The sequence below is a fragment of the Aythya marila genome, assembly GCF_965140915.1.
Source record: "Aythya marila genome assembly, chromosome: 3".
NCBI classification, from domain to species: Eukaryota; Metazoa; Chordata; class Aves; order Anseriformes; family Anatidae; genus Aythya; species Aythya marila.
Window position 1 is genome coordinate 94323947 of NC_139044.1, and position 15558 is coordinate 94339504.

The window sequence follows — 15558 nt, forward strand, 5'->3', positions numbered from 1 at the left end:
TTCCCATTTAAATCAACAGCCACTTCAGCACATTAACAGCCTTCTTTCTCCCTTCTCAGCCATCACATTTTCCCCCTGCATCAGTGTTGTCTAATCGCTCCCCTATGTAAATTGCTCAGCATATGTTCCTCTGAGGGAAAAGTTGTTACCACCCTACATTTTCACCAAGAATAGGACTGCCAGAATCTGCACCCACAGTTCCATAGCAGCTTATCTGAGGTATTCAAACTGTAGTGTAAATTTTATAGTTTAATTTTATTACTTTTTCTTTATCTTTCAAATATACATTAAATACATATACATAAACCAACATATACTTTCATTTTTAAACATCTTTTCCTAATGCAGTCCTCTGTTCCATAGTCCATGTCATTTTCTCACTTTCCTTGCTTCATAACATTCACTTCAGGAGCTTTTCCTCTATTTGTCTGAGTCAATACCTTTTGCAACTGTATAGGCTCAAGGCTGATCCTGTGTAAGCCTGCTGCTTTTCCCTGCTGCTGTGTCACTGGTAGGCACACTCATAATTCCTAGCCAGCATTTTCCACAACCATAAGCATTTCCTTGTCCTTTGCAAAGGTATCTTCACTAAGATCACAGGTAGAAAAAGCAGTTATTTTATTGAACTACATGTTGAAGATAGTCTCAGCAATCTTCCTAACATGGGCCTGAATAATTATTTTTTTGATATTGTAGATCACCTACAAAATATTTGTTTGAGGCTTATCTCTAGTCATTTGTCTGTGTAACTATTCACTCAGTGATTTAATAAGTGCATCCTTGTATATTCCCTCCATGTCAGAGAAAAGAGGCCTGAGGTGTCTTCTGTAATTCATGTGCATGCACATTTTTAGATACTTGTCATCTCAATATAGTGGCACTGTTCAACATTTGAGGGAAGATCCACTGGTGGATCACATTCTTCTATTCTATATCTGGTGGATTCATATTCTTCTTCAGCAGTTTCAGACCTAGGTGTATATTTCTTATGCATCCCAAATAAAATAACCAGCACCTCAACAGCAGCTTATTTCTGTATGGGTACAGAGAGCCCAGACTACTGTGTAAGCACACCTGTGCTTGTTACTTAGGAGGCCACTGACAATTTTTATCTTTCACTTTGCATTCTGCTTGGTGACATGCTTCATTTTAATCATTTCCATTTTGTTTTTAACTTGCTGTATACATGGAAGATATGTGAGCACTCACCAAAACATTTTGTTCTATAAACCACTGTATTTGAAGCCTTAGAGTAAATGTTGGAGTGGATTACAAAGTCATAGGTCTATAGCTTTTCCCAATAATTTCTAAAATTCTCAGATATTGAAAAATGAAGCAACAATAAGCTTCAATGAAGCAACAATGAAGCAACATTGGAAGGTAACAGTGTTACACCTCTGACAATGAAGCCATTGGATTCCAAACTGGGAAATAACGTTTTACTAAGTTCACGACTAGCAGAGAAAATGGTAAAATAATATGTTTTACTCACCCAAGTAGTTTGACTGAATGTGTTTTCCATTTGGAACCTGCTTTGTAGGAGTGTCTGTAGATCCCTTCTTTGTAAAGGAAAAAATCTTCATACACTTTCATTATAGCTAAAATAAAAACAATAGGAAAAATAGCACAGTCAGTAAATATTGCTTGTACTGTAGTTTGCTCCTTGTATTTTATCAGTGAGATTTTGCGTGTGTGTGTGTCGGACTGTATAAATGTACTTTGTAATTAGAGTAATTACTAATTGCTCAGAAGTTCCCTCCTATGAGTAAATTAGTAAAAATATTGCAGCACCTGTCTCTCAAAGGTCTCTTGTCAAATTACTTGGCTTTCCCTGTCATGGGAACTCCCTATCATGGACTTATTCCAATACAGTAAGAAGAAATATCTCCTCTTGTAGCCTTACACAAATTTTGTCAATTCCATTTGAATCCAGTCCAATAAGACAAATCTCCTCAAGGTTCATGCATAAAATCCTCAGTTCTGACAAGCGTCTGTGTAATCAAGAAAAGTATTTAACAGTCGATGTTTATCCATGTATACAACATCCTGTGAAATATGGCAGTGTTGATTTGTATGGCTTTTTCTGAACCTCATATAGAGTTCATGAAGTACACTGGAATTGCCTTTTGGAAAAATGGATTTTCTATACCTATATTCATGCTGACTTTCAGTAGAAAAAAAAATGTAAAAAAAGTGGAGCAGAAAACTGCGTGTCAATAACAACATAAGGCCAAAGAGCTGATGAACTGGAAATTCTGTGCAAGAGAATGAATATTACAATTTGAATTTTATATCTATTCATTATTTCAGAGGAATATCAGTTATTTGATTTTTAAGGAAACTATTTTGGCTTCTTTTCTAGTTTGTTCTGCCACAGTACCGTTTGCTTTGTTACTTGGTGGGTTACAAGATCCAGAGACAAGAAAATATTTTCCAGACTTACATTACCTAATCAGAAGCATAAATACAAGCTTAACTCCAGCCTACATTTACTTTATGATTTTAACACACAGACTGCCACACAGGTTTGAACATGAGAATTAAAGAAACCCCATTTCTTAAGTCTTGAGCCTTGGGATTTCAATAAAAATAAATTTCATTGATGATTTGAATGTGGTTGGAGCATTTGTAACATATGTGTCTGGTATAGATCTGAATCACACAGTAAGTCAAGCTCATGCTGCAGTTTTTTCATCTGCAATGTTTTCAAATTATTTTCCCCTACCTGAATAAACTTGAAGGAAATGAACTGTCTTTATGACCTCTTGGCCTCTATCAAATTGACTGAAAACAAAATACTTTCACAAATTCTAGGGGGAAAGAAGATGGGAAGGCAAAGAGCATCTCAAAACATGACAAACCCACCTACCCAGGAAACTTGGCTGAAAATATTCATTGTTAGTTAATCCACTCACATCCAAAATGTATGCAGATAGCAACACACAGTGAATTAGAAACCATGATGCTAAGTGGCAAGTCTTGGGGAGAATTATATCAGTTAAGTAAGAATAAACAAATAAATTAAATTAACTTAATGCTACAGCTTGTTCCAGAGCTGTCTGCAGAACCAGAGCTTACAGATACTGACAGCAAAAGACCAAGGGGAAAATAGCACAAGCTTTACTCTTGCTTTCTAGTTGCAAGGTCAGGAGTCCACTAGAGTTTTCTATCATGGTTTACTCCTTCCCTCTGCCCCCAGGCTCACTAGTGTATAGATCTAGGAGTTTAACTCCTCTGGATGTTCCTGTACCACTATATCAAGATCTATATGTTCAATTTCAGGAAACAACTTACTCTGTAGAGTACCTCTAAATCAAAAGCATGTTCTTGGCTCTTTGAAGAAACATCGTACCTAAATTAATTTCACTGAAATGAAATAGAAATTTCTGAAGTGTTTCCAGAATAATTTAGTCTACATGAAAGAATTTCGTCTGATTATGTATTAAATCTACAGATATGGTGTGTGTGTGTGCAGATATGTGTGTAGGTATATATACTTATCTCTACATATATACATACCCTACAAATTAATCAGGAACTAGGTACATGAAGTGCAGAATAGACAGAGATGATAACTCAAAATCAAGCACTGAGATGTTTATTTACTCAGTGACAATGTTCTGATCTGGACTGTGACTTGGATGGGATGAGATGATCACACTACACCAACCAGCAGTGTACCTTCCCACATCAAAGACACTTTTTCATTTTCCAAAATGAATGGATTAATTATTAATGAATCAGAAGAGGCAGCAATTTTTAATATCTTACTGTAGCTTATGCATGAACTACCTATCACGCTGAGCTGTCAGGTCCATGCATAAATACAGCAGATTATAAGATTTGTTCTACTATTGATACCTCTGCACAAAATTCTTAAATTAGAATCCATGTGTCTTAGACATGTGAAGACACAAACCCAAAAAATTGGTTGCTACCAGAAGACAAAAAAAAAGGGGGAACACTGTACATTAGTGTAGCTTAGTGCTTTCTCCAGGTCTTTTTATTGTGGCAGCAAATCAGATACTCCTTTATTTTCAAAATCACAATAGCTGAAATTACAAGTTTTCAATACTTGTTGGGGTTGAAAACTTTATGTATTACCAAAAATGTCTTCACTTTTCTTTTGGTTGAGACTGACCAATGTGACAGAAGAGAATGTTATCCTATGTCAGCATATGTAATTAAAAATTACATATGCTGACATATGAGCATTTCCATTAAAAATGTTGTGGGTAGTATTTAAATGCCCATTTGAAAGTTTTCAAAGAATTAATAATCTTCACTGTGTTTATTTGAATACTGATTTTTTTAAAACTTTTTCATCATTTGTACCTGAAACTGCTAATCACTCGGTTCCTGGATCACATCATCAAATAAAACAATTATGTTTGATGAAATAAATTGTCATTCAAACATGAAAGATGCATTAGAAAGTTTTTAATTACCTTTCTATGTCTATGGTTTCATAATTGCTGAAAATATACATATTATTCTTAATGTTAAATATGCACAAAAATTGAAGTATATTCATCATCAAAAAAGATCACTTTCTACATCATTATCTTGAAAGATTCTCAAATATTTTCCAGCTATTAAATATTGCTTATTACATTAGATAAGATTAGCCATAAGCACTTTGTAAGTTCTTGAAGAATGACAGGTGAAGGAAAAATGGAAAATAATTTTCAGAAGCTGAGGAACACTTGCAGGATGCTTTGAGGAAAAAAAAAAAAAAAAAAAAAAAAGACAAATTACCCGATCATAACTGTGACTCAGTTAAGATTCTCATTACAGCAAAAAGAAAATATGGAAAGCATTTTCACTCAGCAATAGACACTCTCAGATATATACTCTCCTTTAGATCTAATTTTCCACGTACAACATTAGCTTTACCTCATACAGACACTTTCTCTGAAAAATCACTGACATGAAAATCATATGAATTATTGAGTGGTTTAACGTATCAAATGGCTGAATCTAGATTACTTTATGTGGAATATTTAGTATGGGCAGATTAATTTAGCAAACTGTGTGTACATATATTAGGAATGCAATATTAGAGAGTGATCTGAAATTGTATCTTCAGGATCCCATTTTTTGCATGTTCTTAAAATCAATGGAAATACCGTGTTCACCAAATGCAGCATAGGAAAGAAAATTTCCCTTTAGCAAACAAAGTTGGGCAGAACATAGACTAATACTATTGATCTTGTTAAGGCTGAGCTTCAGATTGCAGCTGTCCACTTAACAAGCTTTAAGAAGTAACTTCAACACCATGATGCACTGAAATTAATTATATTTAATAATGAAGATTTCAATAATGAATTGGAGGCTATGATAATTCATTATATATCTGAGGTCAGTAGAAATGTAGAAGTCCCCTGGTTTTGCACTGGTCATCTATCCATGAGGTGGACATCTTGCACAATGCCCTTTCCAAATTCCCAGATGATGGCAGCATCATCCATGGCTGCAACCAATCAAGCTAAACAACTAACTCTTCTCCCTCCCTTCACTCCCTGCTGAAGTCTCTTTATTTCACTAGAACCTGAGTCCTTCATTGCAGAAGGGCTCCTTACACACCAAAAGTTACATGAAGAGGCATATGGCTCTTTTATTCACCGTGGAATGTAACTTATGATACTTTGATAGAAGATCATTGTACACTGATTATTTCAATAACAATATTAATCACAGAATCACAAAATTTCTAGGTTGGAAGAGACCTCAAGATCATCAAGTCCAACCTCTGACCTAACGCTAACAGTCCCCACTAAACCATATCCCTAAGCTCTACATCTAAACGTCTTTTGAAGACTTCCAGGGATGGTGACTCCACCACTTCCCTGGGCAGCCTCTTCCAATGTCTAACAACCCTTTCGGTAAAGAAGTTCTTCCTAACATCTAACCTAAAACTCTCCTGGCGCAACTTAAGCCCATTCCCCCTCGTCCTGTCACCAGGCACGTGGGAGAACAGGCCAACCCCCACCTCTCTACAGCCTCCTTTAAGGTACCTGTAGAGAGCAATAAGGTCGCCCCTGAGCCTCCTTTTCTCCAGGCTGAACAAGCCCAGCTCCCTCAGCCGCTCCTCATAGGACTTGTTCTCCAGGCCCCTCACCAGCTTCGTCGCCCTTCTCTGCACCCGCTCAAGCACCTCGATGTCCTTCTTGTAGCAGGGGCCCAAAACTGAACACAGTACTCGAGGTGCGGCCTCACCAGAGCCGAGTACAGGGGGACGATCACCTCCCTAGCCCTGCTGGTCACACTGTTCCTGATACAAGCCAGGATGCCGTTGGCCTTCTTGGCCACCTGAGCACACTGCTGGCTCATATTCAGCTGACAAACATCTTTCAAACTTACCATACCTTGCACTGGTCCTTTGTCCATGATTTCTTCCATTATATCAGTTTCCTGAGGGGAGGGAAGCAACAGCAGAGAAAGCAAGGAAAGAAAATACATTCTGTTAAATTACTTAAAAAACACATACTAATTTATCATTTTATACATATGTATAAAGATACATAAAAACGTCATTGTACTTGTATTTCCGCTACAGAATATTTGGTTTACCAAATGAGCAAGACCTTCAGAAACATGTTTAAGAATCACTAATACACAGTTCCAGCTGCATAATTTCTTATCTAATTCCTATAGGACCACAAAGCAACATCTCTTTGAAGAGATAACATAAAACAAAAAATGTAGGAAATTTAAACCAATTCTGAAAAGACAAAGGCAATAAAAATGAAAACTCACTCTATACCTCTTCAAGTAAAACAGACATATTTCCACATGCCAGATATTTTTTCCCAAAGGAGAAAACATAAATGACAGGATAAGTGCACAGTATGAACTTACTTTTGAGGAGACCCTGTAGTGAGAGCCACAGCGGTATAGCCGATTGGATTTTTCTAAGTCATTGGGGCATGGCCCATTTGTATAGTTTTGTCCATATTCACTTGACACATAACAGTGATTTTCACCTGGTGGATCCAAGTGATGCTTCCAAAATGATGGATAACAAGCATAAGATACAACCCTGTTCAGTTTAAAAAATAATATAAAATAATAATAAAAAAAGAGTATTTTAAAACTTGTTTTATTTCAAGTTTTTAATTATTTTGTTACTGTAAATTCACAGAAAGATCATTCTTCAAACATATGAATACGTCTGACAGTTTCAACAGGAAGATGTTTGCTTCATTTAGTATGTATGGTGCTTATGATCAAGTTTCAGTTGCAGTAGTTCTCTCCCCGCCCTTCTCTACATAGAGGTAGGATTGAAAATGTGTCAGCACTGCCCTTTGTCACCTAGCACGTTCACCTCATTAAGAATGCATGAAGGCTCACACTGAATAAGATCAATAAATTACCAACGTTTTCAACAGTACCAATTTGTCAAAAGTAGCTTGTGAAATGTGCATATTAGCCGCAGAAAACTTTTAAGGGAAATGAATCATTTTCTAGTTTTATCTACATTTTCTACAGGAATTTTGCTGAGAAGCTATAGTCTTTTTGTTTCTTTCAGCTAAAATGTCTTGGAACTTACATTTTTCTCACAAAATAAAGAGAATATTTGCTCATATTTTCTTGTGAACTTTTGTTGACATAAAAAAATCCTATATTAAATTTTTAAAGGTTTGGGTAAAAATAATTGGTCTGTTGGCAAATGAGTAAATTTTTTGGTTCTTCAAAGGAAGGTCCAATGCTTAGTGCATTAAGCAATACTAACAGCTTAATTGATAGATAAAACAAACCTCTGGAGTGAGTACACCTCCTTAAAAGGGAACGTTACTACCTGAAATACATGGGAGATAAGTACAAGTGAGAACATGACCTGAGAAGGTGGTAAGTACTAAACTTAAGTTAACGAACAATCTGACAGTAGAGAAGTATTAGGAAAAGCATTTGATTATGGGTTGGTAACTGGGTTGCCTTATCTCGATTCATGGGAAAATAAAATTCTCTGGAGTGTTGCTGACAGAAAGTACTTTGCCCAGGTTGAAGTACTGAAAAATGACAGAGAAAATGTGAAACTCAGAAGGGATCAGAGTGGTGGGACTTATTGCAATTTTATAATTTTACTATTTTGCAATAATGTTTTATGCTTATAAAGCCAATGTGAGTATGGTTAAGTAAGGTTTCTTTATCTATAATCTTCATTTTCCCATCACATTGTTCTTGACAGGGTTAAATTCAGGCTGAAGTCAGAAAGTATAATTCAAGATAGAGAAATTCAAGAAAGCAGAAAAGTATAGGCTTGTGCCTGGAAGTGAACACAAACCAAACAGAGGTATAGAATCATAAACCATAGAATCAGAGAATGGCTTGGTTTGGAAGGGACTTTAAAGATCATCTAACTTCAACCCCTCTCCATGGGCAAGGATGCTACCCCCTAGATCAGGTTGCTGAGGTAAACTTAAATGGCTGGTAAGCATGCGGCATCCAGTGTTCAGAAAAGGTCAGTGACTATCCTGGGAGGATCAGGCCACAGGGCTTCTTCTATAGGTTTCTGATTATTGACATCTGGACCCTCTTGAGGAAAATGAAATGACAGACCATGCTGTGATATAATAGCAGTATGTGTCTGCTTTCTGCAGTTCCTGAACACATTTTATCTACTTTTTAGAAAAGTATCTATATCAAAACATTTTTCAAATGCTGAGAAAGTTTTTGCTCACACAACAGATATTTTTTACATATCACTTATTATGAATCTGCATTAATGGTTTTGATTTCAAGGTTTTAGATTTTAGTTATAGAAAATGACTCATTTTTAACAGTTTTAAATAAACTTGTATGTTCTAGAAAGATTATGTTTTTTAAACATTAAGTCTAGTAATGATTGGACAATTTCTATTGTTATGAAGATTTCAAAATCACAAATATCCATTTACTGCAAGAATGTTGGAGGAAATGTTCAACAGAAAATCTGTGAGAGGAATTTATAGTTCTAACAGAAAAGACAAATCTTTGAACTGAAAAAAAAAAAATCTTCTGGATGACACTTCTCTAGGTGCAGGCTTCAAAGACTCAAAGGTATTTAACACTGATGCTGTCAGAGGAATGATTGTTGAAGAGCTACAATAAATCACCTGAGGTTTAAACCCATGCTAATTTTGGATGTGAAAATCTCCAAAGTGCTAAATCAAAGGAGCTTTGAAGAATGGGTTAAGAACCCTCATTGCATCCAAGAATGGAGACTGGTAATGAAAATAAGGGGTAGTTACATGGAGAAGTAAGAAGAGGTTTTAATTCTTTACCTTGGCAATACATCAAAACCTTAATTATAATGAACTGCTTCTTCATACAGTAAATTTCTTTCTTTCAAGTAGCTTAACCTGATATATTCAGACATTTTGACTGTTTGACTAATTGAATATCCTTTTTACTTAAATAAAGTGAAGCAAATAAAGCATATATTTAAAATACACTTACTAACAATATGAAACATTTAAGTAAAAGCATCCAGAATCTACCATTTTTTTTATATTTTTATGAGATTTTGGGACCTTTTGGTTTTCTACATTATAGCACTATATGTTTCTAAAAAAAATACACACTTCTATCATGTTGCCGTGGAAGCATATCAGAAAGGCTCTTCTAAGGAACAGAATAAAGTAGCTCACTGGAATAGAATATTTTGAAATGTGTAGTCCTATGAAAAGGATATATATTTTAGTAGCTCAACAGTTATACTGAACTTACTGAATCTGAAAAAGAATAAAGTGCATTTCCATGCAGTTTGAGGCATAATTAGATTTGCCTGTGTTTACTTCGTCATTAGGAATTTTAAAAGAGCACACTCATGCTTCAGCTACTCTGGCATTTTCCCATTAAGTCTTGGTTATAGAGCAATTGACCCTTAGGAGTGTCTTTTTGCTTAGCAAATTGTTTCTGCCCAAACTAGACCAACACACTCGGGAGCTGCAGAAAGCAGTAACTCTGCCTACAAAAAAAAAAAAAAAAAAAAAAAAAAAAAAAAAGGCGGGGACTGCCCATCTAAGGGCAATCAGGCTGTTATTTTTTAGGACTGGGAAGTCCTTTTAATTCATTCTGAAACGGCTGAAGATAATCAGATTCCCCAGATTTTAACTGGGGAAAATGCTAACTGGGGAATGATAAGTATATAAGCCACATGTATGTAGGATGTTGTTGGTTGTTTTAAAATGTATTATACTTTATTTCTTTCACTGGGTAGAAATAACACTTTGTTTTATATATATGTGTATGTTTTCATATGCATATTTTTATAATGTTTATATAATGTATCTATATATGTAATTACTCTAGTCACCACTGATCATAGCATTCCAAGAGAAATACAGCATTGTTGCTGAGTCAGGCCTGCAAAGCAGGTAAGGTGGGTAAATACAGCCCTTAGAGCACAATCCCTCATAAGCAGAGCAGAAGTGACTGCAACCCAGTATAAGAAAAGGTATGACACCTGTCCCTCAGGTGTGCTTAGAAACATCACAGAAAAGAACAGAGGACAAGTGCATTCATGAGACGTAGATCTTCTTCCCCATTCTTTCAGTCTGATTGCCCCATTGGAGTTGTCACAGATTCTGCATGGATGGGTCTTACATTTATGGTAACAGAAGTGAAGCAAATGATTAACTGGCGTTCTGGATCTGGAACTGACATTCTGGATCTGTGTAGTAATCCGGACTTGACAACTCATTCTGAAATAGCAGTTACTTTTGAATTTTTTCACTAAGTATAGGTTTTGCCATCATGATTGACATAATTTAACCTAAAGATTTCCTTTAACTCCTTGCCAAAACATCTATTTGAAACATCAAATAGATGTTTCTGAACATCTGAAACATCAGTACAACATTAAACACTAAAAACCTTTAAGGGAAGTGGATCAGAGAAGTCCTTGCCATAAGAGTCATAGAAGAAAAATAGAAACAAATGTTAATGGGTTTAAGTGCACATATACATAAGCATATAAATAAATACTAGTACTAGGACCAAGCAACATCCATGGAGAAACATCATAAGCCTGTGGTGTTCTCATACATTCTTGGTGAATTCATGTAGTCATGTTTATGTGTTTAGCTTTATCAAAATATTTCCTGTTTTATTGCATATATATCTGAATTGAGAATTGAGGACATAGTTTTAAAATATTAGATTATATTAATAGCAAGTTGGCCAAACCTAATTAAAATAACATCAATACATGTGTAATATACAATAATATCAATAATAATAATAAAAAAAAATAATCAAACCCTGCAACTGCTAGGAGCCCAAGCTATGAAACAGATCAGGTCCTGATTACAAGCAGTATTTGTATTCAAGTGTGTAACCATTTACTTCCTGAAAGAAAAATATTTCTTTCTGATTCATAAAGACTGTAAACTTTAATTTCCATTACCAGATTTAAAAAAACAAAAACAAAAAAAAACAAAACAAAACAAAAAAACACTTCCAAACCAAATTGATTCCTCTGAAAATATGGCTTGTAATTGAGACATCTAAAATTAGATGTCTAATAATTAGATTTCTTCTTTATTTAATGGGGGAAGACAGAGAGAGGAGAAAGTTAGTAACTCAGCTCCTCTTACAGCAAATCTCACTGTTAACTGTTTGCTCAGTCTTTCTGAAAGCTCTGCTCACTGAACTTTATGGAAGTCTTCCTTTGACTTCACGGGCAACAGTTTAAGCCAGCACTATATTTTCCTGAAAATCTATCAAAAATCTGAGATAAGCATACTTCAGAAATCAGAAAGCCAGAAGCTTTAAAACAGCATTGAACACCTGCTGTGAAAATTTACAAGCCCACACAGAAAATCAATGTGTTTTCTGCCTATTGCAAGCTATGGAGATAATGAAAAAAATATTGATTGTAATATACTGGCTCATAAAATAAAAGTTACCTGAAAGTGTGAGAAATCAAGCACCATTTATCAGCGCTCATTCAAAAAACACTTTGGAATTTATCCCATAAAATTCCAGTTTTTCATAGTCAAAAGCAAAATGTTGTGGGGTTTTAGTTATAAAAAATGATTCAATCATCAACATCAGTGAATTAAATTTTTGTTTGTTTGGTTGTTTGTTTTTTTTTTTTTTCCAGGTAAAATGCTCTTGGCCACTTTCAGAGACAGAAGATTAGACTAGAAGGACCCTTGCTTAGACCCAGCATAACCATTCTTGTGCTCTTCCAACATCTCCCCTCCCTCTTTTGATCTTTACATTAATCTGTTTATTTGTGGCTAGAACAGTTGGAGGAGGATTTGAAATGTTGTCTGAACTTGAGCAACAAAAATGAGGATTTAGAAATATTGTTTATAAAAATGGGTAAGTAGAGATATTTTCATGTTTGGTACTTTGATGGTGAAGCAAAAACTGGGGGTAAGCATGGGAGGCAGGCAAACTTCTGTAAGAGAGCAACAAAGCTGTATGTTTAGGAGCTGGCTTCACAGGGCTGAGAAATCTGGATGATTGGTTAAGAAGATGATCTTGGACTACAGAAATTTCTTAGAGATCTAGATAGCCTTCAAAAGTTCTTGATGGTTCTCACCACAACTGCCCTGCAAATTGTTTATTCAGACAGTCAGCTGCAAGACTGGTGAATCAGGCAAATAAACTGCAAGTCTGGTGTCTTGAATGAATGAGCAATAATACACATAGTTTGAAATTTGGAGTATAGATACAGATGGGTATATAGCAAAATGCCTCATACAGCTTCAGCATGCCTTGCTTTCTTTATAGAAATAAATTAACTCTGGTATGTCTAAACTGCCTCTGAAGAGTGCTCTGTGTCACTAATCACACCGCTCCAGATGAAAAAAAAAAATAGTTTCTTGGTATAGGAAGAATCTTATTATTATGGGTTCATGGTGGTTATGGCCATACAGGGATAACAGTTGGGGGAGCAGAAACCCAGAAGGTTGGAGAATTCCTGCATTCTTTAGGGCTTTCCCTCTAAAAATTGTCTCCAACTGTTGTGGAGATAATACTGATTAAAATGAATCTTTTATCTTATCTGCACTAGCAAATCTTGTGCTCCCATCCTTAACATGGTAGGCAAGCAAACAGTCCATTGAGAAAGAGTTATATTTACTCTGTAAAGAGCATGAGCTACATATTAAAAGGAGCCTGCTCTTATAGATACAGAAAAGAGTTAATTAAAATATAAAGCTATAAACTTAATTTATTCATGAATGAAACCTTTGCCTAAATGAGGTGCTAAGAGGCCTTTACCAGGGTGGAATCCATTACTTCCCACTGTAATCACTTACCTAGAGGGCCTGCCACTCAAAACTAGTCAAAACTAGTTTAATGTTGAAGCCCTGAGATCCTTGTCAGATCAAAAATAGTTCACCTGTTTAATGTATTTTGAAGACAAGCAGAAAGATCACTTTGTATTCTTAGTGTCTGTGTGAATGACAGTGCTTTGGTCTTCATCTGGATCCCCATGCTACCATGACAACTGTGACATCTGATGCAGCATGTCTGACATTCTCCTGATCTCTTCATAGTTTATTTGTTTGTTTTTAAAGTAAAATTAAAAGTTGACAGACAGCAGAACTGAGATCTCTCTGTCTACAGGTATGAGCTACATCAAAGATGGAATAAAGGGTGAGAGTGTATGAAAGTGAGGGGAAGTAGATTATGGTATGGAACAGGAAGCACAAAAAAAAAAAAAAAAAAAAAAACAAAACAAAACAAAAAAAAAACTTTTACAATGTGAGACACAGCTGAATTTAATTATAGAGTATATAACATCTGGTTATTGCAAATCCTCCTAGAAGCCATTTCCAGGCACATGAGGGTCAAGGACTTGACTGGGAACAGACAGCACAAACTTGCCAGAGCAAATCATGCCTCACCATGATGAGATGATGAGATGAAATTGCTAGCTCCATGGAGAATAAGAAGAACAGATGATGTAATTTACCTTGCCTTTAGCAACCTTTTCAGTGTTTTCTAGCTGAACTGGAGCGAAGGACTGGATGAGTTGCTTACAAATTCAATAACTGAACTAGGCTGCCATGATAGAAGGTTGACTGTTAAAGTGACTGGTAGCTATTTACTAGTGACATTCCTCAGGAGTCAACATTGTGTCATCTATATTAAAAGCCTTAGCAGTGGGACATAATGAATGCTCAGTAAACTTGTGGAGGGTGCCAAATTGGTGGTAAGTGGTCAGTATGCTGGAAAGTAGGGCAGGGCTGTCATTCACAGGGTCATTGGCAGTTTAGAGAAATGAGCTGACAGAAACCTCATAAGTTTCAGCAAAGACTGAAGCCACATCCTACCACTGAGCCAGAACTTCACATGCAGCAGTACAGGCAGGGCACCACCCCTATAGAAAGCAGTTTTACAGGAAAGTATCTGCAGTCTTGGGCAATAAGATAAACCGAGGTTAGCAGTGGGCCCTCTTGATAAAGGTGGGCACACAATACTGATTTTGATCTTGCTAAGCAAGAACATTGCCAAGACATAGTGAAAAGTGGTTATACGCCTCAAACTGTTACTTGTAAGGTTACATCTAGAGTACTGTGTTCTTTTATGGCATTCCCAGTAAGGACATCGACAAGCTGGTCAAGTCCAGTGAAGGACCACAAATGTGTGTAAGGGGCTGAAGCGTGTATTATACAAGGAGAAGCTGAGGGAGTTGAATTTGTTCCGCCTGGAGAAGGTATTCTAAGTGTTGTCTTCAACTATATAAGGAGAGGCCACAGAAGAGACAGAACAAGACTCGAAGTACAGTGAAAAGCTGAAAGGCACCGATCACAAATTTTACTAAAAAAGATGCAAATTAGATAAAAGAAGAAAGTTCTTTACTGCAAGAATGATCAAACACAGAGACATATTGCAGGAAGGTCTGTGGAACCTCCATCCTTGGAGATACTCAAGACATGACAGAGGACATGGCCCTGAGCAAGCTAATCTAATTTCAGAGTTAGTCATGAGCAGGACAGTAGACTAGGTGACCTACAAAAGTTCATTCCAACCTAAGTCATTCTGTAATTCTATAAATTGTTACATGTCACTTCAAAAAGTTTCTAACTGTTCACATAGAGTTTAAGGGTTATTAATTTTGCTGAGTCCAACTTGAAGAAAGAAAGTTTCAGGTACAGTCCTTGCTACGGTGTTACATTCTGGAACAATCTTGATATAGCATGATTACAATTTGTTTTACATAAAGACAACATCTGAAACTTTTAAATATTCAAGATATTGTCTTATGCAACCAGTTGCTTTCTCAAGATCATTTAACATGAAAAGCCTGTATCTCTGATAGAAATATAGATAAAACTATAGAAGTTTTGAGTGCATTTGTGGTATTTTCCTAGACATAAAAAAATCTTTTATTGCTTTTCTAGCTGTTAGAGAAGTTACCTTTTTACTCCATAGTATTATAACTAATGACAGCATCCAGATATAATGAGCCTTGAAGAGGAGATGGGTGGTTTAAGAGTTTTCTCAGCAAGAGCTTCTATCTTTCTAATTCAAAATAGTCTTCATTTATCACTTTGGAAATGTGGTGTTCAATAAGGTGTTTTAAAGCTGTAAACCAGAAAAAGTGATTGT

At 35.9% G+C, this 15558-nt stretch overlaps 1 protein-coding gene across 1 annotated transcript in view; it reads right to left on the bottom strand.

Moving 5' to 3' along the window:
• The window catches only part of TINAG (tubulointerstitial nephritis antigen), a 48429-nt gene that overhangs the window by 18144 nt on the left and 14727 nt on the right, over positions 1-15558 (bottom strand). Inside the window, exons 7-9 of the mRNA XM_082756376.1 lie at positions 6862-7042; positions 6369-6414; positions 1493-1598 (exon numbers count right to left, since the gene is read on the bottom strand). Of these exons, the coding sequence (XP_082612502.1) occupies positions 1493-1598; positions 6369-6414; positions 6862-7042 (333 nt within the window). The remainder of the gene's footprint in view (positions 1-1492; positions 1599-6368; positions 6415-6861; positions 7043-15558) is intronic.